Source organism: Urocampus carinirostris, chromosome 1 (genome assembly GCF_059441175.1).
Source record: "Urocampus carinirostris isolate Australia breed hairy pipefish chromosome 1, RoL_Ucar_1.0, whole genome shotgun sequence".
Taxonomy (NCBI): domain Eukaryota; kingdom Metazoa; phylum Chordata; class Actinopteri; order Syngnathiformes; family Syngnathidae; genus Urocampus; species Urocampus carinirostris.
The window spans coordinates 58,122,059-58,147,640 of NC_142349.1; the positions used below are offsets into that span (position 1 = coordinate 58,122,059).

The 25,582-nt window shown below is 39.7% G+C and overlaps 1 protein-coding gene across 2 annotated transcripts in view; it reads left to right on the forward strand.

The window, feature by feature from the left end:
- piezo2b (piezo-type mechanosensitive ion channel component 2b) overlaps positions 1 to 25,582 on the forward strand; it is a 119,261-nt gene that overhangs the window by 64,217 nt on the left and 29,462 nt on the right. For both annotated transcript variants that reach the window (XM_088346588.1, XM_088346590.1), the window contains exons 18-30: positions 2,034 to 2,296; positions 10,891 to 11,051; positions 11,518 to 11,694; positions 11,774 to 11,896; positions 12,087 to 12,287; positions 14,225 to 14,429; positions 14,487 to 14,588; positions 14,667 to 14,832; positions 18,009 to 18,252; positions 19,627 to 19,744; positions 20,959 to 21,205; positions 23,118 to 23,242; positions 23,355 to 23,423. In XM_088346588.1, coding sequence (XP_088202714.1) covers positions 2,034 to 2,296; positions 10,891 to 11,051; positions 11,518 to 11,694; positions 11,774 to 11,896; positions 12,087 to 12,287; positions 14,225 to 14,429; positions 14,487 to 14,588; positions 14,667 to 14,832; positions 18,009 to 18,252; positions 19,627 to 19,744; positions 20,959 to 21,205; positions 23,118 to 23,242; positions 23,355 to 23,423 — 2,201 coding nt within the window. The remainder of the gene's footprint in view (positions 1 to 2,033; positions 2,297 to 10,890; positions 11,052 to 11,517; positions 11,695 to 11,773; positions 11,897 to 12,086; positions 12,288 to 14,224; positions 14,430 to 14,486; positions 14,589 to 14,666; positions 14,833 to 18,008; positions 18,253 to 19,626; positions 19,745 to 20,958; positions 21,206 to 23,117; positions 23,243 to 23,354; positions 23,424 to 25,582) is intronic.

Sequence of the window (25,582 nt, forward strand, 5' to 3'; positions counted from 1 at the left end):
GCCCTTCCTTTTTTCTGCTCTTCATTCCACCCTTCCACTCTTCCTTCCCTTCACCTTTGTTCTGCTCTTTCTTTTGCTCTTCCTTTCATTCTTTCTTCTGCACCTCTGCCTTTCTGCTGTTTCCTCCACTCTTCCTTTGCTCTTTCTTTGACTCTTCCACTCTTTCTTTCTGATAAACTGAAATTAAAGTTGAATTTTAGTTGTACTGCTTGTTTATGGAAAACGCTCTGAGGGTGTATTAGAGTTATTGTGAAGAGGTGAAACTGAACATTAGCTGCAGAAATAGTAGTGTTGCATGAAAAAAATGGTATACTGTCCATACAAAATACTTACACAATGTAATGCTGTTCAGCTGTTTGGAAACAGAATAAGTGAATAATTGACCAAATGTCATGCTATGCGAATGCTGTGTCACTGCTTTCAATCTGTTATTTCCTTTGTTATGATCTGATTCATTTTTTTTCACCTCCTCAAACAATACAGTCTCAAATAACGGTGCTCGGTTCCTACCTGTCCTCTCTAAACTTACTCTTAAGCCTGCTATAAAACAACTCTACTTTGTTTTGGGGTACCTAACAGACATGGGTCTTTCTCTTGTTCCTGTTTTACACTATGCATTGTGCCTGTAGCCCTTTAATTAACTCAGAAAAGTTCCTGTTTTAAAGTTATTGAACAAACCCGTCAACAAGCATGCTTGAAAACAAAATGACCTGCTGAAAGAGCCTGAAGCCTCCCCTCTTAACAATTTGTTTCGTACGTACATTCAGTCTGTTGTCGATTTCTCTTCCCCTCCCATCTGTGCAACCTTGTTGTCACGAGCAGCATCAAGCAAAAAATAAGTAACAAGTAAGTATGAGCATCTTTGTAGTGATCAAAATGATATTTAGAATGCAATTGCTTGTGATTGACACACAGTCTTGCCTGTTGCAATGTCATTGCAATTCAATAAATACTGAACGGTTGCGTTGGAGCCTTTATAGGCTCAGCTCCAGTGCGTGAGTGTGAGTATGTTGTCCTGTTTATGGGCTCATGAGGGCATGAATGGCATTTTAAAGAGTGCCGTAAATCATAATTCATTGCCATGTCGGCAAAATAATTGAGCTGTTGAAACGGTAACAGTGCTCTATAAAGACGCCGATGAATGCGCATGGGTTTGGCGAAAGTATTTATGAGGCAACCTGGGGCAAGAGTTAATGATCCATGATCTTCATAAAACTCCAGAAACTGAATATTTTCCCTTTCTGTTTTTTGAAAGATTGCAAAATAGTGGTGGTTCTCTATTACAATGTTTCCTAACCTTTTTCGAGGCAAGGCACACAATTTTTCGTTAAGGAATAGGCACAGTGTCAATAATCTTTAGAAACTAATTCCCGGCACCGGTTTCAGTTTTTTTTTTTTTTTTTTTTTTTTTTTTTTTTTTTTTTAAACTTTTCTTTTATCGGGTAATTATAATATTGCTTAAATTCACAGTAAATGTTTTTCTTATAACTTGTGGTCTCTGATTTTTTAAATTTTTTTAATGGTTAATAGTTTTGCTGTAATTTGGGATTTCACAGAAATTGTAATTTGTTTTTAAGGGTTATTTGTATACATATACATATATATATATATATATATATATATATATATATATATATATATATATATATATTCTTTTTTTCTTAAAAGAACTAAAATAATAATTAAAATGATAGAAAAATATTTTTTTTGTTAACTACCTTCTAACTTTTTCCAATAAAATAAAGTAATACCTGGCATGAAATTTTAGTGGTTGCTTAAGGATATAAGTCATGGTAATTACAACCTGGTAATAACGTAGTAATAACGTGATGAGTTGTCATTTCAGACATGCATATCAAACTGGTCGCCCTTAATGCAAATTAGTAACAAAAAAGTTGCTCTCAGCTTCAAAAAGGTTGGTGACCCCTGATATAGAAAGTCCTCATAGGTGCTCAGCAGAATTACATAATCACATATTATTCGTGTGTCATAATAATAATTATAATAATAATATTTTTAACAAATTCCACCAGGCTGGCTCACCCAGATGGCAGCCTGGCTGACCTCACCATGCTCAGCGCCAGCTCTGCAGAAGCTTCCCTCTCCAGGGGAAAAGAGGAAGAGCTGGCGGTGCCAGGAGAACAGATCCTGGTATCGGTGACGGACGACTCGGCCTCTTCAGCCGGCGATACCAAGCCCGGCAGCCTCTCTGATGCCAGGCAGTCCAGCACGGAAGACAGCCAGCGCTTCAGCAGTGCAGCAACTGAGCCGGAACACAGCACGGAACAGAGTTCGGGTATGAACAAAATAAATTCATATCATTAAATCAAATTAAATTGATGACGTTCGTTTTGACCCCAAAAAGTTAGGAGTTTAGAGTCATTTTAATGCCAAAAAATCCAGTCTTGAGTTTCTTTTAGAATAGAATAGAATATACCTTTATTGTCATTGTTACAAAATGGGTTAACATATTGTGACAACGAAATTGGGCATGACACTTCAGTTTTACACATTAACAGTGAGGTATGAGCCAAGAAAATAAAGGAACAGAGAAGATAAGATTATAAAACAAGGGGGATAAGGCTATAGTTATAATTTACATGGTATTTACACAAGAAATGTCGGCATGTGGGATGTTACATACAGTTGTTATCGTGATACCGTTGGTATCGTAAGGGGTGTGCAATATTGCATTTGGTGCAGAAGTCATTATAGTGCAAAAAAAAAAAAAATATATATATATATATATATATATATATAGTGTTTTGTCACCATTTTTAATGCATTACTTTGTTTTGATAGGACTTTGTACTATATTTATATATTTGTTTATTTTGATAATTGTTTTTTAATGATGATTTTATAAAAACAATGAAAATAATCTCCATTTTTCTGATGCTACCGCTCAAGTGGCAGTATAAGAAACCCACATAATGAAAATAAGAGAACAAGTATTGAAATAGACTAAAGTAGTTAAAGTACTACCGAAAAGAACTAAAAGGTCCTGAAAATTAGTAAAAAAAAAAAAAGGCTAATAGGTCATTAAACCTATGGAATAGTACTTAATGTATGAAAGAAAAATCCAGAAGTACAAAATCATACATACAAAGTAAGATAAAAAAGAACTAAATAATACTACAAAGTAGTAAAAGTGTACTAATAGTACAAGAAAGTATGGGAAGGCAGTGGCTCAGGAGGTAGAGCGCTCGTCTTGGGATAAGGAGATCGCAGTTCGAATCCCGGCTCCTCCGTGTTACATGTTGAAGTGTCCTCGGGTAAGACACTGAACCCCTAATACCCCCAATAAGCAGGTTAGCGCCTTACATGGCTGCACGGCCGCTTTTGGGAAATGTGAAGCACACTGTAAAGCGCTTTGGGAAGTCGGAAAAGTTCTGAAAAGTACTAAACTGTGCTGTTAGAATGCAATGCTTAAAGTATGACAAAGTACTGAGAGAGTAAAAAGTGCTGAAAGTGATATACGTGTAATGAATTAAAAAGTACTTAAATTTACTAAAAATCTTTGAAAAGTACTGTTTGAGAGGTATTAAGTACCAAAAGAGTACAAAATTGCTGGAAAAGTATTAAAATGTACAAAAACAAATACTGAAAAAGACTGAAAAGTTCAGAGAAGTTCTAGATTGTACAAAATGGTACTGTAAGGTACAAAAAATATATTTTATCACCATGACTATTATGATTTTCCTTGAGTGGATGCAATAGTTCTTTTTTGTTGTTTATGCTGGAGAGCAGCCCTTAAGAGAAGTAGAGAAAAGTTGTAATGGACAGGCAGCATAAAAAGATTTTTCTGATTCTTCCCATGCAGGTTTATGTTACTTTAAGCACAACACAGGAAGTGTGAGTCCCACCAGACTCAGTTCCCAGCTCTTGTTACATTTGAGTGTGAACTTCAAAATAACTCATGATGCCTTTTTAAACAAGTTTGTGGGGTGAGGGATTTCCAGATGATTTACATACGTGTCTCTCCTGGACCAAAGTGGACCAGTTAATCACCGCCCCCCAAAAAAGTGGCGGCGGCCCATCTTGTGCACATTTTTCAGTCTCTGTCATATTTATGTGGCGTTTTCTGTTTATATCCCCAGCACTCACTGCATGTTTTTTTCTGTGCAAGCAAACATGCTGAGAGCACAGCAAACCCCCGGGATACGACATGAATCTGTTCTGAAGTGGGGGTTGTTAAGTAAAATTGATGTATAGGTTTAAATAGCTTTATAGATAGAAATACATTTTAAGAAAAAAATGAACATGCATACATACGTCTTTTGTGTGACGTGACTTGAGCTGGCACAGTGGAGTTAGTGGGTGGATGCAGTAGGGGGGAAGGGGGATTGCAGATTAAAATTCTAACTGTTTTTAAAAGTTTTCCTTGGAGAATTGTCATGGCCTTAGAAGACTTTGCAGTGGTTTCTATTTATTTATTTTTAAAGATTTTTTTTTGATGGATGATTTCATAAATGATCAAATCCATGTCCACAGTTCATATGCTACCATTGAAGAGTAAATATGAGGAACCCAAATAGTAAAAACGTCTTGGAACAACTTCAAAAACTAGTCAAAGTACTCAAACCTAGTTAAAACTACTACTCAAAAGAACTAAATGTACTGACCTCTGCCCAAACCCGCCACCTTTACTCACTCCAAAGTGTCACAGGAGGCAATTGATGCTTTTTGGGCCCAGGGAGATCAGACACCATCTTTAAGTCACCAAAAGGGCCTGAACTACGCAATGGAAGGTTGTATTATTTATTTAATTGTTGAACTTGTCAATGAAAAGCTTCAGCTTCAGGCAAAAGTATACAAGTCACAATGTAAACGTGATAGACCTCGGCTCTTTTGCATCATCATCTTAAACAACAAGTTAGAGGATCAGCATTGTTCATGCACTGCATGGTGAGAAATGTGATTAACCAAACTTGACATGACTTGTAAAATAGGCTTTGTTTTCACTCATGTATGATTACCTAAGTACAATGAACTTCCAGTAAACAAAGTGAGGTTATGTAGAACGCAGTCAGCTAATGTCAGCCGAATGTTAGAGATAACTTTATATTTTTCTCCAGCAAAGTAACAATATGTTGCCTCGAATGCTATGCTGACTTACCTTAGAACCGATGTAGACATTCTTTTTAACTTTATCCACTTTGAGTTGGTGCGGTGGACAACCAAATAGATTTATCCAAAGCAGACACTTGTCTCGATTTAAATGTGTCTTTAAAAAGGTAAAAAATACACCCCATTCATTTCAATCCTAATGATTTTCAAAAGTAAAGCTAGAAAAACCCCTGCATAATGTTGGATTTTTTTTCTTTGAATGGTACTGGGGAAATTCGAAAAAATTGACTTTGAAAGTCTTTAAAAAGTGCTTGCATTTGCCCATGAAAAAGGTGTATGAAAGCAATGCTGATGATTCACGAAAAAGTTGTGTTTGTTCTAAAAACATTTTTAATTTTCTTAAATATGTTTGTGTTACTTTCATTACACAGTTAACACCTTTTTGGAATGTTTTTGGAACACAGATTGGTGTGGCTCAACCATTGCCAACTTTCGCGAGAAAGAGGCAGGACTGTAATTGTGCACATGTACCTGGTTTCTCCCCTTTTTTCCCCCCAAGCAATTGTTGATGCGATGAAGACATCTGGAAAAGCCCCAAAATCACTCTGTGTCTTTTTTTGCGTACGCATTGACACAAAAGGGTGGGACCTGCAAGTCACATACTTATCTTCACTTTCAAAGGTCGTAAAAGATACAGATTGCAGATGGGGGTTGTGCATGAGTAAGAAAAAATATTTTTTTTTGCAAATCCAATTTATTGAAGTCCGTCTCATATGTACTTTCTTTGCCAGATATGCATTGAGAGCGGAACGCCCTAAAATGTGAGGGTTCCGTGTCATATCTGTTTATCTGCTCATTCTCACGTCCAGTTTAGCACATTTTGTTCTCGGGACTCCAGAGGCTGTAATATGTCAAGCATCCTATGGAGATGAAGAATAATATTGTGCTTCAAGTACACGTTTTGAACATACGTTTCCACATAAGACTGCCAAAGCTTTGAAGATCGGTTAAAGCTTTAAAGACACACTGTGTATTATTTTCTTACTGAATGACGCTGTATTGTGTAGTGCTTCTGAAAATGAGTGCTAAAAAGCACAAGGAATAATATAAACCAAAGCGACTGAAAAGAGACCAATTCTCACATTTTTCCTTATTTTTTTGCCCAACTTTTTGCAAGGTTTTTGGGTACTCATAGCAGCAAGATCGTGGATGATTGTGTCAGGTTCCTCTTCGTAAGGATTATGATATATCAAATAAATATACATTTCTCCACCTACTTACTTACTTATTGCTCCAGCGAAGGTCGGGGGGTCCCGTCCCTGTGCGTTGAGCCGACCAGATGAACCAGGTTTTTCCAATGCTGGCGGTCTTGTGCCAGCTGTTCTGCATCCTCTACGGCAACTCCGTGTTGTTGGAGGTCGCCCGCAACGACGTCGAGCCATCGAGTGCGGGGTTTCCCTCGTGGTCGTCTCCAGCCTGCGGCCTTTGGGTCAAACTGGAGAATGGCTCGTGTCGGATGGTCTGGTGGTAGACGAAGGACATGGCCAAACCAGCGGGTGCGGCGTTGTGCGACCAAGGAAGATGCTTGGGGCTGGCACGTGCGGGCTCTGAGCTCTTTATTGGAGACTCGCTGGGGCCACCTGATGTTCTCGATGGTTCTGAGAGCCCTGCTATCAAAACCATCGATTCTTGTGGCCAGGGTGTCGTTCAGGGGCCATGTTTCTGAGCCATAAAGCAGGATAGAGAGTACGGCGAGGTTGTAAATGCGGAGCTTCGTCTTGCGTGCGATGGTCTGGTGCCGCCAGAGTGGTTTCCAGAGAGACTGCAGAGCAGATGCTGCCAGGGCTCTTCTGCGGAGAATCTCTGGTTTTAGGTCCCCATTGTCTGTCACCATGGACCCCAGATATACAAAGCTCTTGACAGGCTCTACGATGTCGCTACCAATTTGGATGGGAGGTGGATCTGGTCCATCACCGACATACATGAACTTGGTTTTCGTCCAACTCACTTGCAGGCCAAGCCGCGCTGCCTCTTCGCTGTAAATGCCCAGAGCGTCTCTCAGCTGGCTGTAGGAAGTGCTGAGAATGATGGTGTCGTCAGCATAATCCAGGTCAGTCAGGTGGTAGTTGCCGAAAGACACTCCGGGGATGCGCTCACTAACCCTGAACATCAGATGGTCGATGATGCAATTAAAAAGGTCGGGAGCAGCCACACAGCCTTGGCGAACGCCGCTGGAGATAGCAAACCAGTCGGAGTCAATGCCGTTGATACGGACACAGCTCTCTGTGTTGCTGTAGAGCAGCTTGAACAGGGCTATGATCTTGGGTGGTGCTCTGAGAGCTTGGAGGATGTTCCACAGTGAAGAGTGGCAGACGGTGTCAAAGGCGGCCTTCAGATCAATGAATCCGATATATAGATGGCGATCTTTACGGAATTCACGGGTCTTTTCTATCAGCAAACGGACGGCAGAGATGTGGTCCGTTGTGGAGCGGTTGGGCATAAAGCCAGCCTGCTGGGGACGGCGGCAGCTTCTGATTGCTGGAAGGGCACGGCTGAGCAAGATCCTGGTAAAGACCTTGCCCGGGATGGAGAGTAAGGTTATGCCCCTGTGGTTTCCACAGACAAGCCTGTCGCCCTTGCATTTCCAGAAGGGCAAGATGACTCCTCTGGTCCAGTCGGTGGGCAGCTGCTCCGATTCCCACACCTGGTTGAATAGGCGGGTTAGCCACTCCACCATGCCATCACCGCCGGCCTTGAGCATCTCGCCGGTAATGGCACAGATGCCGGGGGCTTTCTTGGTGTTCAGCTTCTTCAGAGCAGCTCTCACTTCCTCGGGTGTTACAGGGTCTGTGCAGCAGGTGTCGTTAGGAGGTGCTGTGCTCGCAGCCCCTAGGAGGGTGGGATCAGCCGGGATGGTGCTGTGCTGCAAGAGGAGGCTAAAGTGCTCCTTCCAGCGCTCGAGGCAGTTGGCTTCTGTCATGATGAGGTTGCCGTCTGAGTCCTTTACCAGGGCTGTCTTTATGTGTGGGCCGCTACGGGCTTGGCGTAGTAGACTGAATACGCGGCTCATGTTGTTGTTGTTGGCCGCGGACTCAAGCTGTTGGGCTTCTGCCTGCCAAAACCTCTCCCTATCTTCAGCAATGGCCACATTGCGCAGGCGATTCAGTCTCCGATACTCTGTGAGGTCGCCTCGGAGTCGGGCCTCACGCCGCTGGTCTATGATGTTTAGTGTCCTCTCTGATATCCAGGGCTTTCTCGGGGAGGATCGCGGGCGTCCGAGGACATTGTGAGCAGACTGGAGGACACTTTCCTTGAAGGCCGCCCAGTCTGTCAGCTTGTCAGGAGCCAGGGTATCAAGAGAGCGGCGGATGGAGCAGCTGAAGTCTCTGGCGATGTTGGGGTCGCTGAGTCGGGAGGAGTCGGGGCGAGGCAGAGTCTTGTGCTGGTTGGCTCGGAGCTTTAGCTTGAGCTGGGCCACCAGCAGACGATGGTCTGTGTTGCCAAGCTGTGCTCCTCTGAACACCCGGCAGTTGGTTACAAACGACTTCCAGCGTCGTGATATCAGGATGTGGTCTAATGCCTTCCTGGTTCTGCCATCTGGGCTGTACCACGTCCAGTGATGGATGCATTTCCGGGGAAACCAGGTGTCAGCAACACAAAGGTTGTTTTGGTGGCAGAGGAGGAGGAGGCGGTTGCCATTGTCGTTTGTTGTGCTGTCAACGAAGGTGGTGCCGACAGGTGAGCCGGGGGACCGATCATTGCTGGATAGAGTGGCGTTGGCATCAGTGAGGATGATGGTGACGTCGTGTGGTGGGGCTTGGTTGACAGCCTGGTGGAGTTGGTCAAAGAACGCGTCCTTCGCATCCTCATCAGCGACATCGGTGGGGGCGTAGGCGACGATCACTGTCATCTTGCCGTGATGGTGGAGGAATCGAGCAGACAGTAGTCTGTCGCTTATTGGTGTCCAGCTGATGAGGGACCTCCGGAGGGCTTTTGGAATGGCAAGAGCCACACCGTAAAGGCCGGTCCGACTCTCGGGGCCACTCCAGATGTAGCAATGGTTGCCAGCTGTTGTTTCACCATTGCCTTGCCATCGTACTTCACAGAGCCCTGCCATGGTGATGTTATAGCGACAGAGCTCTCGGGACAGCAGGGTGGCAGCTCCGGGGCGAAGGAGTGTCTGGACATTCCAGGTGGCGACACAGGTCTTATGACGAAGATCGATCCGTACTCGTTGGTCGGGGGCAGGCTGGGGTCTGTTACCGTGTTGGTCAGTCCGGCTTCTTTCTCTGGTCAGTTTCGTAACAAAGTGTGTTTCTCCTGGGTGAGTTGTTAGCCCTCCGCAGGATAGTCGGTTGGTGGGGCTGCCACCTCACAGCGTACCGACACGCTGGGGTCTTTGTTTGTCTGGAACCTACCCCGGAGACCGGCCCGCCATGGGTGACCCTACCAGGAGCAAGCTCCCGACGGTATCGCTCTCCAGGGTCACTGGAACACGCAAGCCCCCTCGCCGCATCAAGGCCAGACCCATCCGAGGGGGATTTCTCCACCTACGAGTATTTAAAAAGGAATGCACCTTTATATGACGGATCATATATTTTTATTCATTATTTAAATCAATGTCATTTTGAAGTTGTTTTGTACCATTAGGAGGCACTAAATTTTATGCAATATCACTTTAAAGCAACTTTGTGGTAGTTTGGAAATGGAAGCTTTGAAGCTAAGTTAACTTGCATACAACGTATTGCAAAAGTTTGTACATTAATGACAGAAACACGTGCAACATTTTTCATCTCCACCTGTGAGAGGACCGTTACTTTCTTTCTCCCATTTATCATGCAAGATAATTGACTTGAAATGCACAAGAACATTTTTTCCTACTCATACCGATAACCTTTACAGTCAAGTCAGGTCATGTTTTTTTGTGTAGCCCTTATTCACAAAGAGTCTCAAAGGGCTGCACAGACTACAGATTATTGCAAACCACATGCTATTATTACACCATCCCCTGATATGAAACCTTCATGAGGGCAAAATCCTCAACATGAGGAAAATGAAGAAACCTTGAGAAGGGACTGTACATGAGGTAATCCCCTTCCAGGATGACCAGGCTGCAATGGATGTTGCAATAACAAATAATACACAGCAATTTTCAACATAAAATATAGGTCATTAATAAGCTATAGAATAGAAGTGTGTTTTATGCCTAGATTTAGACAGTTCCACTGAGGTTGCAGATCGAATCTCAGGGGGCAGAGCATTCCACAACATCGGGGCCTGAATAGAGAACGCTCTTGAACCTGCGGTTCTCTTTAACTGTATGTTATATTTGGCAAAAAATGTAAACACCTGCAAAATCCAATTACTTTAATGTGTGTCTTTATTTTTGTTTAGAAATAAAAAATAGTAAAGCTTCTGTAATCTGACTTTTTGTCAATAATAACTATAATAAATAATGACAAACTATTATAGGCGCCATAATACTGACATATAAATATTGCAGGAAGCGCATATATATTTATGATTATTGCGGTATTCATGATGTGATAATACGTCACTTTCAAACATTATACAATGGTGCTAATATTTCATGTCACATGTGCCCTTAGGTAAGAAAAACAAATCCCTCTCTCTTCAAGTGGCATTATGTTAGCTGTACATATTAAGCAAATTTATGAAAGCAATGACTTGCCAAAGAAGTACAAAACATTAAAACATGTTTGGTACACCTTGTGTATGTCTGGTACAGAAAAGTAACACATTTTGTCACGATTAAACACTCGTTTGTCTATTATAAATGACATTCACTTTCGTATCCAGACCTGAAGAGCAAATGGCACCTAGTGATGGACAGGCTGACCGTGCTCTTCCTCAAGTTCCTGGAGTACTTCCATAAACTTCAGCTATTCATCTGGTGGCTGCTAGAGATCCACATCATCAAGATTGTGTCCTGCTACATTGTACTTGTATCCATCCGAGAGGTAGAGCTATTTACTCTTTTCAGCTGCTTCGGGTGTATCCAGCTCATTTGGGCTTTTGTTGTCACTCGTGGGGATTAACACCAGGTTTCATTTCCTGACTGAAATTCATTTTTTCCAATGAAAGAATTTAAAGGCTTCAATTGTGTTTCTTTCTTTGAATGCACACTCATCAGTTCCATTCTTAACTACGACCTCCAGCGGTGCATTATCACACACTGTCACTTTAGTTAAATTTCTAAATAATCAATACACATTTCTCAACAACTATGAGTCTTTCAAGCACATATTGTGCATATATTCAAGTATAAATTGATGTCTAAAAAGTTACTCTGTTTCCTATCATTTCCTAACAAATGTATCAAGATTTGTTGCTGACTCTTCACTTATCAGTAAAAAGCTTAAAAAGTACAAAAAAGTAATTTGTGTTCGGTTCATATCGGACAGTAACATTCTTTCTACCACACAGGTGTCGCTGCTAAACTACGTGTTCCTGGCCTCATGGGCCTTTGCACTGCCTTACAGCCAGTATCGGCCCCTGGCTTCCAAAGTGTGCAGTGTCTGGACATGTGTTATCATTGTGTGCAAAATGCTGTACCAGCTTGAGTCCATCAAGCCACTCACCTACTCTAAGAATTGCACTATGGTGAGAAACGATCACCATTGCCATGGCGATCAATGTTGCCAGTATCGCTGGATGAGTCCAAGTGTACTTTCTGTGACAGCCTGATGCCTACACCAGTGAACGAGAGAAGGAGATGCAGGGCTCCTTGCTTTACAGCGGCCTGGTGGATCCTGCAAATTGGGTGGGCTTGCAAAAGACGGACGACTTGCTGGGATACATCAGGGTAAGTTGAGAATAAAATGGGTCCCGACAGAGTTCCTAGATTTGCAGATTTATTACACTTTGTAAATCTCAGTCCAACAATCATTTGCTTTCTTGACAGACCCACCTTGCCTCCCACCTATTTACACTGTGCTTGCAAGTTTTTGATTAAAAAAAAAACATTAAAAAAAAAAGTGTGTTTTTGCACACAGCACAACCTCCTAATCCTGGCCCTGCTGGCCTTCGAGGTGACGATTTACCGCCACCAGCTGTACTTCCGCCTAAGAAACAAGTTGTCGCCTCCCGCTGCTCGTATCATCTTCCACGACGTGACTCGCCAACATCTGGACGTGGGCATTGTGTGCTTCATCAAATACTTCATCAACTACTTCTTCTACAAGTTTGGACTAGAGGTTATTTTTCTTTCCTCTTTGACTTCCGGCTAACCTATATTGCCCACTGCATTTGGAAAGGATGTGTTCTGTTGCGGTCCCACTGCGATCCACAGCAAGCATTTTAATTTTGCGGACACCGCATGCGGACTTTTATGAAGCTAAAGAAATTACATGAAATGAAATGAAATGATCTGCATTTTATATAGCGCTTTTCAAGTCAATGACTTCCCAAAGCGCTTTACAATGTGCTCCACGTTTCCCAATAGCGGCCTTGCAGCCATGTAAGGCGCTAACCTGCTTATTGGGGGTATTAGGGTTTCAGTGTCTTACCCAAGGACACTTCGACATGTAACACGGACGAGCCGGGATTAGAACTGGGATCCCTTGATCCCAAGACGAGCGCTCTACCTCCTGAGCTACTGCCGCCTACATGAGATATGGTTAGCGGCCCTTGTTTTCTCTGAAGTGAACTGCACTGTGCGGCCATTAACCACTATCCTCTGGTCATGGCTTTCCTCAGAGTGGGGGCCGCGAGAGCAAATTTGATGGCTCTTTTATCCCCCAATCTTTCCGCCTGAAATGAACTGCACCCATGCAGCCACTAACTAAAAAGCCACCGCTGACCAGCAGAACGCACTTTTATCCGGCCTGTCGGCTCTTTTTTTTGTGCTTTTTTTTTTTTGCCTAAAACGAACATCAACTTTTCGGCTGGGATCCGTTATCCTTGGTTGACTATTGCTGTGAGCAGAGGCTGATAGTGTGCATATTGTGAATGGGGAGGGCTATTTTATGGATTTTGGCATATCGTGTGGCTTTTTGACTTATTAACTGTGATGAATGACAGATTTAATTATTTATTTTAGAAATGAGATCTTTGAGTCATATTGGGGGGAATTCCTCCCAACCTCTTCATGCTCTAGTTTGTGTTTGACCTTTGGTAAATTAACGAAACAGGGGGAAAGTCGCCCCACAAAAATAACACATTTTAGCTCACACAAATAATTGGCTTGGTTTCTTTTATTTCTGATGCTTTTTAAAAAGACAGTGATTAAGTTGTTGATTAAATCGCTCTGTGATCTTGTGATGCCTCCTCTGAGTGCATATTTCTCACACGCACCACAGGCACAATACACTGTGGTGTGGTTTGCATATTTCTCTAGCGCAGTGTTTCTCAACTCGTGGGTCGGACCTGTGTTCAAGGGGCTGCAGGCTTTTACTTGGAAAAATAATAGTAAGAAGAAAAAATACATAGGGTCAATTAACATCTCTTCTACCTCGTTCAGTTAATTGGCACATTTGCGAGGGACATTTAATCTTTAATGGATTCCAGGTGATAAGGGGGCGGAAAAACTGAAAGCAGTGACAACGATCGAGTCGAAGAAGGAAACGATTGCTAAATAGAGTGATAAAAGCTCTGTTGATAGACATTTTTTAGCTATTTACCAGTATATTCATCTTTATTAAGTACATAATTAAATAATTATCAATGTTTAGGTACACACTTTCTTGATATATTGAATTTAACTTAGTATGTGGATATTTTAAATCTTTTTAGGGGGTCAATTTTACACAATGTAGGTTGATATAATAATAATAATAATAATAATAATAATTTCCTTGTATTGTCATTCTGTGTAACAATGTACACAGAACGAAATGTCGATTGCACCTGACCCGTTGTAGCGAGCCGATGCATATGCGAGTATATACAAAACTTTTTTTTTTTTAAGAAAAAGGTGAATATAACTTCCTCTCTTTTACTCTCCTATATCTCTTTTTTCATTGAATACATTTGAGGAGTGGAAATGTTTTCTTGATTTGGGTAGCAACTTGTCATTTGGGTGAAATGGTGGGTGTCTGATCAGTTGAGAACCAGTGGTTTAGATTTCCGGATTCATTGTGCATTAGGCGTAACGCGAATATGCAAAGACTTCCATTTTTCCATCTCGACACAGACATGCCTGCTGCTGGGTGTGAACGTGATTGGACAGCGTATGGACTTCTACGCCATGCTGCACGCCTTTGCCCTCGTCACAGTCATGTACCGGCGCCGCAGGAAGGCCATTGCCGAGATCTGGCCAAAGTACTGCTGCTTTCTGGCGTGCATGCTCACCTTCCAATACTTTGTCTGCATTGGGATTCCCCCTGCAGCCTGTAAAGGTATGATAACTATTTTTGTCAAGAGTTCTTCTTTTTAATGAATGGCATGGTTTTCAGATTATCCTTGGAGATTCCCTAGCTCCACCACGGACTCCAACGTGGTGAAGTGGCTTTATGTTCCCGATTTTCTCTCCAGGCCCAATCCATCTTTCCTCATCTGTATGTGCAAGCATTTCCACATCATTTGATATTTGCTACCCAATTCAGGCTTGCTCAGACTTTTTCCTATTTCTCCAGATGACTTCATGCTGCTGCTTTGCGCCTCCATGCAGAGGCAAGTGTTTGATGATGAAAACAAGGCTGCCGTGCGCATCATGGCCGGGGACAACGTGGAGATATGCCGGGACCTGGATGCTTCTTCCTTTAGTGTACACAACCCTGTCCCTGACTTTATCCATTGCAGGTACGACTTCTGCCTCATACTTAAGATTTTGCTGTTCGGAGTTTTTGTGACATATCAAAGAAAGTGATGCAGTGTCACTTTACCATTCGACCTATAGAACCATTTGACTTTGCGTCCTCTGTGTACAGCAGATTTTGTTTTCCATTATGAGGTTCTACAGATAAATACATACTTTGTTGTAATTAGGCGTCACTTTACAAGCGCCAGTCCACAGAACTGTCTTCTGTTTCCCTGGTGGTGATGGGCAGTTGGGAGGCAGCTCTACTCCTTGCTATATGTTTCTCGTTACATTTCCCCGCATTATCATTGACTACACTCAGAGAATAGACTGTGAGCTATCCTATCTGGAGGCAAGCGTGAGTGACTTCAAGTCCACAGTGCTTTGCGGCATGAAAATATCCAGAGTGAAGGAAATGTGCATAATGGATTGGGTGTGTTATGCCAGTACAAATATATGTCCATATATTTCCTTACTTTGTGTAAATACACTTTATACGAGGGGTTAAAGAACGGATAGCCTGAATACTGCAAATGAATACCAGTGATGATCACCAATCAGATGAAAAATTGTGCGCATCGCCATCCAATAAGAGAGAATATTTAGGAGCATTGCTAGGCGGGTCACGGCTCTTGTAACCACATTAAATATTAATAGCTAACTGTCAATGCAAAATGTAGAGCTTGATGATTTTCCCCTCAAAATAAAATGTAAATTTTTTAAACCAAAAATGTGATTTTATTTTTCCACATTATTTATCCACTTTTTTTTGTTTTGCCATATTCCCCCCCCAAAATAAGATTTTTAACTGCCACGAAAACTCATTGCAATGATCAGTGTCTTTAAATATACGGTCATCTTTTAAACTTTTTTTTTTTTTTTAATTAGCCTATCATTGACATATTTAAATTGCTCTGTGCTCATATACAAGGCAGATGTTTTACTTGTTGAATGAGCCCTTTTAACCCTACTTCTCTTACAACATGGTAATAACATAGTAACAAAATCCTAATAACATGATCGATAAAATTGTTGTTTTACAAATGCATATCAAAGTGGTAGCCCTTTGGGCTAATCATAACAAAAATGTACCTTTTAGCTTCAAAAAGATCAAAAACCTTTTGATTTAGAGAATGAACAAATTTCATAGATAATTTTGTCTACTAATCTGCTAAATTTTGATCTTAATCTGACCAGACTTTGCTCATATCAGTCATCATTTATGGTCTTTTTGAATAGGCCATTGTGTTTATCCACAACAGACGTCAGACACATTCAGCTACAGTAGCACATGCTAACTTATTGGTAGCTACATTAAGTGGCTTGGACGTGACTCGTACCTACTTAACATAAAATTGCTCGGAAATACATCAAATGCACACTGTAAAAAATGCTTGCTGCAAATCCTGGAGTATTTTGCTGGCTGCCAGTCACTCAGATTGATAGCAGATCTTCATCGCCGTCTTCTGTCTTCATTAAAAGGGCAAATTAGGTTTAGAACCTAGCCCCCTATAGCAAGAAATAACCATCGTAAAAAGTCGTGGTCATATTCTTCTGTCGTGTTTATTGATATTTGTTTCAAGTCAACTGCTTATTCAACTACTATATCCAACTGCCATCCGCTCAGTTGCTTTTTGGCGCTTATAATTCCTGTGAATGCAACGTGACCTCAAGTACGAAGAGTCTATATGGATCATGGATGTGACCTAAAACTGTAGCAGCGTTTTAAGGTGCAAACTTCTCTTCTCGTCCACAGACATCGATCGCACGCGCTTCACGTTGCCGTGTTTTGCTGCACAAAGTGGACACGTCTTTTATTAACGCACTCGCCGTCCATCAACAAAACCTCGCCTCGAGGTCGAGAGCACGCTGCGAACGCTCTGCACTTACTCCATTGCCGTTTCGCAACCCGCCAGGATCAAATTACGGATACTGGGTTTGAGGGAGGGTTTAAAATCCATAATCTGCAAACACACTCTGTCGGTCACTGCGCCACTTAGGCACTTTTCCTCCCCTCCTGTGCTCTAACTCAATAAATAGCTTTCAAGTATGGAAAAGGTATTTTCACCCATCAAGGCACCAATTGATCAACCCAAATAGGCTTTTTCGGCACGTCCATCTTGTGTAATGGAAGCTGTCATGTTTGCGGATATGTGGACATGCTCTCCATCATACCTTTTGGACCAGAGGTCAGATGGGGCCTAGAACATCCAGCCCGACCTAATCCAAGTCTGGAAGCATTTTGATGCCCAACCTAAAAAAAGAACTCAGTCTGGTTGTAACAAGATTCAAACTTGGGTTGCTGCCGTGAGAGCGCTAAACTATTACCACCTAACAACCAGCGATAAAGATGACTTATGAAAAGGCATGGGGGTTTATCTCATCATACTATCTTTAGTCACGGTACCAGATACGAAAGTTAATTTTCTTGTGGGTTTAACATGTTACAATGACAATAAATATGTCATTTATAATGCTTAGAATAGAAGAATATAATTAATTGGCATTGTCAGAGTGTTATTTGGTTATTATTTATTTCAGAAATAGTGTTATTTATTTTCTGGCTTTTGTTCTATAAGGAATCCAGAGATGGTTATTTTTTTGTTTGTTTAATTTACAGTGTCTTTATTTAATTTGTGACAGTGTTCTTTGAAGTATCCAGAAGGGTTATTTGATTTTTGTTTTCTGGAAAACAATTAATTTTGGCATTTAGGCAATCCTGCAATTGTCACACTTTTACTGTTACAAACTTGCCCCGGCCTCTCATCAGAGAAGAGAAAAGTTTTGTGGCCCTCACAGAAAAACAGTTTGGGGACCCCTTGTCTAAACGTTGACATTTTTTATATTTCTGTGTCTGCAGAGTTTAAGCGACTAGTTTCCATCATTGACGGATTTATTTTTAAAAAGTTGACGGGAAATGTCTGTCATGTTGATTGAAAGTTGGGACATAAATCACAGCAGCAGGACATCCTTAACAATTTAGCATGGCACTTTAAGAGCTAGAGAGGCAGAGAGACAAAGAAGAACAATAACAGGTGTATAATATTTTTTTTTAAAAGGCAACGAGAGAAAAGCCGGCCCGACACGAATGTAATGGCTGACATTTTAGGCCCAACCCAGCCCAAATTTGGGGTTGTTCAGGTTTGGGATTAAGATCTTACCTCTGTTTTGCACACAGGTCGTACTTGGACATGCTAAAGGTTATCATGTTCAGCTACCTGTTCTGGTTTGTGCTGACTATCATCTTCATCACGGGCACCACGCGCATCAGCATTTTCTGCATGGGCTACCTGGTGGCTTGTTTCTACTTCCTGCTTTTTGGCGGCGAGCTCCTGCTCAAGCCAATCAAGAAGATTCTCCATTATTGGGACTTCCTCATCGCCTACAACATATTTGTCATCACCATGAAAAACATTTTATCTGTGAGTAGAGGTGAAAGAAAGGAGCGCTTTTCTGTTTGGGTAGGACACGACAACAAGAATCCTCTCTGGCATACATGTATACAAAACAATAACAAATTCAATAAAAAAATAAATATAAAAATATGAATAGAATACATACATACTGGTTAGCGCGTGTGCGGCACAGTTCTGAGGTTGTGATATCGAACCTTCCTGTGTGGAGTTTGCATGTTCTCCCCGTGCTTGTGTGGGTTTCCTCCGGGCACTCCAGTTTCCTCCCACATTCCCAAAAACATGATATCCCGTTAATTGGCCGGTCCAAATTGTCCCTAGGTGTAAATGAGCGAGCGAGTTGTCTGTCTCTGTGTGCCCTGCGACTGGCTGGCAACCAGTTCAGGGTGTTCCCTGCCCACTGCCCGAAGACAGCTAAGATGGGCTCCAGCACCCCCGCATTCCACTGAGGATAAGCGGTGCAGATGATGGATGGATGGATGGATATACACTTTAAATACCAGTAAATTATGTGATTTTACTCAAATAATAGCTTAACTCGTGGGTCGGGACAAAATTTGGTTGCGGACCCTTAAATAAATTATTTTTAACAGAAACATTATTGTATATTATAAAATAGTTGTATTTACGAAATAATAATTCTATCCAAAGTTGTCTTTTGAAATAGGTAGTTAATATAGTTTTTTACATTTTACACTTATAAAATATTAGTTCGACGTAATTGGATTAAATCATGTTGAATGAAAAAATTTTTTTTGTATAGAAATAGAATATTTGTATTACATGTCTATTTGATATTAAAATACATAGTTGATTTAATAAAAACGTTTATTTCACTTGTATTTATTTTTTCACGTTGACAATTGGGGTAAAAACATTTTAAATTTTTTGGAGGCTAAAATAATTTCAATGGCATATTTTCCTGGGTAGTTTTAAATTACTATAACCTCTTAAGAAAATTATGCATGGTGACGTTTATGATGATGATTTATCTTATTATTATTGTGTATTATTTTCCAATTTTAAAATTAAATAACAAATACTAATATTGGCTAATTAATAAAGTCAACCTATAATAGCCGACTTAAGTGCTTACAATAGTGCTAAAAAAATAATTCATGTTTCAACATTAAAAAAAAATATATATTTCAAAATGTAATCTTTTAGCTACCATTATAACATTTATTCACAAAAGCCAATGTAGCACATGTTTTTCATTAAATGTAATCCAAATTGAATGCACCATCACATGCAATGTCTTCTTTGTTTTAATGTGAATTTGAGTTAAATACGAGTTTAAGAAGTGAAATTTTAATTGTTTTAATTGCAGCCATGTAAAAAAATGAATGGTTGATTTTAGTTCTGCTTTGCTGTTGTTGACAGATCCTGGCTTGTGGTTACATCAACTCTCTGATCCCCAACAAGTGCTGGCTTATCCAGCTCTTCAGTTTGGCTTGTACCATCAAAGAATACAACATCAACACCAATCAGGAACATCTCAGTAAGACTCACATACGACTTTCACCTCCAGTATACCCCCTGGATACCACATTAATCAATTTCAAGGTGGGGGTCATTCGGTGAAATTGCTGTATGGTGGGTGCTAAAAACCTATGGTAAATAGAAAATGCCCACAGAGTCCCCTGTATCTTAGATTAAAAACATTGAATTAACAAAAAAGGATATATCTATAACATCATAAAGAAAAATACGCGTGAAGGAAAAATTACATTTCACATATGATGAACTGGTGGAGAAGAATGCAGAGAGGAGAGGGGACGTTGATGGGGGACTAAAAATGAAACAATTTTATTTATATGCAATATTTGTCTTTTGGAATGTGTTTTTCTTTAATTTAGAGCACTTTTTCTTTACTTTCATTTCTTTCCTTTATTTATCAAAATGTCCTAAATCGTATATTAATTAAATTAAATAAAACCAACCTAAAGTAGCCAATTAAAGTACTTATAGTAACCTAAAGTATTTAAAGTAGTGCTAACAAAATAAGAGCATTTAAATTTACTTAAACACGTAACATATTTTGAAATTCAACATTTTGAGTTGTGCTTCATTGTCTGAAACTTGCCATACAGATACATGTTGAAATGATTTGATCGTCTTTTGCTGAAATTAGATCCATCAAAAGAAGCCGGTTTCTACCAACTTCTGTCATGGCCTTAAAATATTTTCTCGCTTTAATCACCTCTTTATTTTCAATAACAGTCCGGGTTGTTGCTTGGTTAAGGCGATACACCTTATCTATGAGAAAGACGATTTGTATGCCTTATTTTTATTTCTTGATAATGTAAAGCTTCGTTTCCATGGTTATCATGTATTTGCTCTCCCTTTAGCATTGCTGTAAATCTAGCAAAAAAAATACAGAACAAAAAAACTATTGTTTTACAATAACTCGCACAGTCTTCACAGAGCACACTACATAAGATTCTAATTTTTACAAATTGAGAGAAAGGAATTTTGCATATCGCTATCTTCATGGAGCAAACCAATAGCAGACAAGCACCTTTTATAATGTCAACAAATAGCAGACAGGTATTTTAGAAAAACGTAACTTAAACTGTCACACGCACAAACACCACAAAGATTCAAGTTTTTGGGCACAAGATGTATGGTGGGAAAAATTCCTTAACAAGGGGAGGAACAGACATAGTAATCCACATGGAAGCATGAAAAAATCAAAATGTTTATTCGGAGTAGACGTGGACCAGCGTTGCGAGCTGCCCAGCGACGAGGCGGGCATCATCTGGGACAGCATCTGCTTCGCCTTCCTGCTGCTGCAGCGCCGCGTCTTCATGAGCTACTACTTCCTGCACGTGGTGGCCGACATCAGGGCCTCGCAGATCCTGGCCTCCAGGGGCGCCGAGCTTTTCCAGGCCACCATCGTGAAGGCCGTGAGGGCACGCCTGGAGGAAGAACGCAAATCTGTGGAGCAGCTGAAACGACAGTGAGATTACAATTATGATTACATTTCAATCAGAGCTGTGCTTTTAGTTGATTACACGTGTCAATGTTCGTATTGGTGCTTGAAATCCTTGGAAATGCTTCGATCTTATTCTTGCGTTTTCAAGGTTTGAAAAGTGCTTGAATTTTGGGTCAAGTGCTTGTATATGCTTGTATATGGCACTTGGAAAAAACTAAGATATATAATTTTCATGGTAATAATTTCCTGCTACTGAAAATGTAAGTTACAAAAAATACTGTCATTTTACCTAACACATATATGGGGAGAAATATGTCTCAAAAAATTGTTGCACACATGTCAAGTCATATCATGTTTATTTGTATAGTCCTTAATCACAAGGAGTCTCATAGGTTTGCACAGACCACAGACTATTGCAAACCACAGACTATTTACACCACCCCCTGATCTAAAACTTACATCAGGGCAAGGAAAAACTCAAAAACCTCAACATGAGGAAAATGAAGTCACTCTGATTGATTGCAGATAAGTTATTTTGGACTTAATGCATGTTTGGCACATTTTGCCTTATAGTATTATCTACTTGTGTATATACCTTTAATTGTATTATAGTTTTTTTCCATTAATATCATATCATTATAATTTGTTGTTTAAGTTTTATTTTAACTCTCATATGAGTTCATCTTATTTAAAACTATCCAATTTAATGTTTTTCTGTATCATTCCATCCTTAAATTTTGTTGGGTAGTTTTTCCATTTCATTTGTGCTCTTTTTTAATTTAGTTCGTTTATTATATGTTCATTTTACAAATTTTACAAAATAGTCAGTGTGTGAGTTAAGTTCATATTTACAAAATATATTTATTTTACTATTTAGTTAGATCCTATTTAATTGGATGTTTAATTTGATTTTCTATTTTATTTGTCTGGAGATAGTTTTTTCTTTCAATTAATTTTAATTTAAACATGTTCCAAAATTAAAAGCCATTAAATTCTTTCAAGAAATTAAAAAAAAATTGAGAAAAAAGTAATTAAAAGTAATAATAAGTAGTGCCAATCAAGCTCAACCTATGCTCTTGTCATTAAGAAACAAGAGCAGAAATAAATGTATTTTTAAAATGATTTCTAGCTATTTTTTATTTAAAAAAAATCATATTTTCATTATTTTATATAGGTATATATTTTTAATTTGGAAGCATTTGTTTATATTTTCGCATCTTGTATTTTTTTTTTTAATGTGATATTTATTTAATTTTTTTAACTTTGTCAAAAGTCATTCTGTATTATTTTTAAATATACTTGAATATATTTTGCATTATTTCCCCCCCTTTTTTCTTAATTGAATTGAATTTTAAACATGTATAAAAAATGAAAGCTAAAAAAATAATTAAAATTAAAAATGAGAAAATGATAGCAATAAACGTATTAATACTAAGTTCGAGAGTGACGTCATGCTTGGCTAATCAATTTTTATTCTGTTTACATTAGTGAATGCAGCATGAAAATAGTCAAAATAAGAAAAGTCCTGATTCATGTACAGTCAAAACACCAAATAAAGAGTTTATTGGAGCGTGTCTAGGAAATGCTCTTACTAATAAAGGTAGCTTGACAGAGGCCGCAATGATAAACCAAGCCGGAAGATGGCGTCAGTGAGTAGAATATTTCCAAATTCCGGACAGCCCCTTTATAGGTTTTTTTTTTGTTTTTTGTTTTTTTTCCCTTTTCAAAAACCCAATGTTATATTAGGAACATTTGTTACAAATGTATGTACACTGAAAAAAATGAGACGGTGATGAGGAAAATTCTGACATTATTGGCATTGAACATTGTACTGCTTTAATCTATTTTAGGATTTCAATATCCTTTTAGAGGCAATTAGAAACTAATGAAGTAAAAGGAGTGTATCACATTCCACTAAGTGTGTCGTTGCGCACAGGATGGAGCGCATCAAAGTCCGTCAGCAGAAGTTCAAGCGCGGCAAGGAAAGGATGCTGAGCATGGCCCAGGAATCGACAGACGGGCAGACGCTGGCCCCGGCCCCTCCCGAGCAGGAGGACGAGGGTATGGCCGCAGCCCGACTCCGTGTGGATGACGCTAAGCTAACGTGGCCACTCTTCCTTTCATCTTTTTTACTTTGTGTTGTGATGCACTGATGTCATTTGTCAAATTTTAGGAGCGCAGCGAGCCAAAGCCAAGACCAAAAAAAAGAACTGGTGGAGGCCGTGGGTTGACCATGCTTCCAGTAGGTTAACCCTCCCCCCCTCTTTTGCTCACTCCTCCGCTCCCAATCGGCCCTTGTGTCCTCGACCAGAACGTCCACGAGGATTCCCTATCCGGGCCCCTTAGGCACTGGCCGTCGTCCTCTGCTCCTTTTTAGTCCTTTTCTGTGTCTATTTAAGGACGCCGGCTGACTGTCGCACATTAAAAGATTCAGGGTTCGTACAGGTGCTTGAAATCCTTAAAAATGTTAAAGTTTAATGTTGTGTTTTCAAGGGTTGAAGGGCTAGAATTTTGGCCGAAGTGCTTGTAAATGCTTAAAACTGTTGCAATGTTACTCAGCAGTCTGACTCTATAGACCACGCATTAAATAAAGATGAAAAAAGTCTGCTTAAAAATGACACCAACACGCCATAGTTTACTCATAAGTCGAAGTTTCCAAGAATTGACTTACCTCTTTCTACAGTTCGACGTCATCAAGTGCCATCTGTAAGAAAAAGAACAAGAAAAATTGATACAACATAGATCAAACGGAGACAGCAGCAAACACTAATGGAATGAGGCACAGAAAATTCCATTCATTTTCCTACAGGCAGTACTTGGTGACCTCAAACAACAGGAATATGATTTCATTCACATTGGGTTTCTCATTTTAATGGTACTGGAGAAATAGAAAAATTGACTTTTTAAGTCCTTGAAAGTGCTTGAATTTGGCCATAAAACAGGTGTAAAAACTCTGAAGATTGACTAGGTGTGTATTGTAGAGTAATGAGACGACCCTAAATAGACACGAGAAGAAGGAAGCAAATAGGAAAAGGACTAACGGCACTTTTGTTTCGAGCGCCAGAGGAGCCCGCGGTAGGGAATCACTCGCGTTTTATGATGTTTTCGTGCAAAGATATGAAGTCCTCTTTGCCTCAAAAGGTTTCATTCTTTGCTTGCAAGCATGAGCATAACCAACAGGTGTACCTAGCTTTTTACTTATCCTTTTTTTGTTGTTTTTTTATGTCTGTTTGGTTGGTTTGTTAAATAGACAAACTGGAAACTCTGTAGCAAGGTAGCGTAAGCAGAAAATGAGAAATAATTTATTTATTTACTGTGCATAACATCACTTTCATTTGACAGAAAAAAACAAAACTTAATAGTATTTTTGGGGGGAGGATGAAAAAAACAGGACGTATCATACTGCTACATCTACTTTTCACCTCTGTAAGTTTCCTGACTACTTGAGTAAAAAATATGCTGCTGGGTAGATCCGCTTACAGAGTCATCATTGACATCCTCATACCATCCACCTCTTCTTGGAGCCGTATAAAAATTGTAAAAAAGTAAAGGTTGCTACTGCACAGATTTTGACTATTCCGGGTACTTTTTGGAACGCAACACCTGCGAAAAACGAGGAATTAATGCAAATAATTTTGACATTTGCGCTAATGCTGTCAAAAAAACAAATAATGTCCAACTGTTAAATAACAAAAATATTTATTTCATTGTACTAAAAAAATGGTAAAAATGTAATTAGTATTTTATTTAAGTTAAACATTTTTGTTAATATTACTCAACTTGGGCTACATTGCCCATTTTGTCAAAAACAATTTAAGAATACTTTAAAACATTTTAATTTACTACTTTTACGTGAACACTTTTACATTGGTTTTATTACTATATTAACAGGTATGGTGCCTCAAGATTTATTCAACAAAATGTGTTGCTCTCGCTCCAAAAAGGTTAAGAAACACTGGTCAAAACAATGTAAGAAAAAAGTTGGTGGTTAATTTTATTTTCGGTAAGTTGTCAAATGATTAATTAGTTGTTACAATTCTGATTGAGAAAATACATTTTTGATTGTGATTTTTACCTTGTTAGAATATGGTGTGAAAAACTAGTGCAAACTCGCTGCGACAGTCCACTTGCATTGGAGCCTAAAAAACATCTTGATGTTTACATTTTAGCAAAAAAGTTTGCTTTGACAGATTGTTGATCAGGTATTCAGCGAAAAAACACTATAAATTATATTTTAGAAAAAACTTTAACATAATAAGCTAGATTTTGAATGTGCCTTTTGTTATGCTTTCTCAAAAAGCACTTTTTGAGATATTTTGTTTTTCTTTTAAGTACTCAACACATTCAGTGCCAATGATGGCATTAGACATTAAACCTCCATTTTTCAAATAGGTCGTTTTG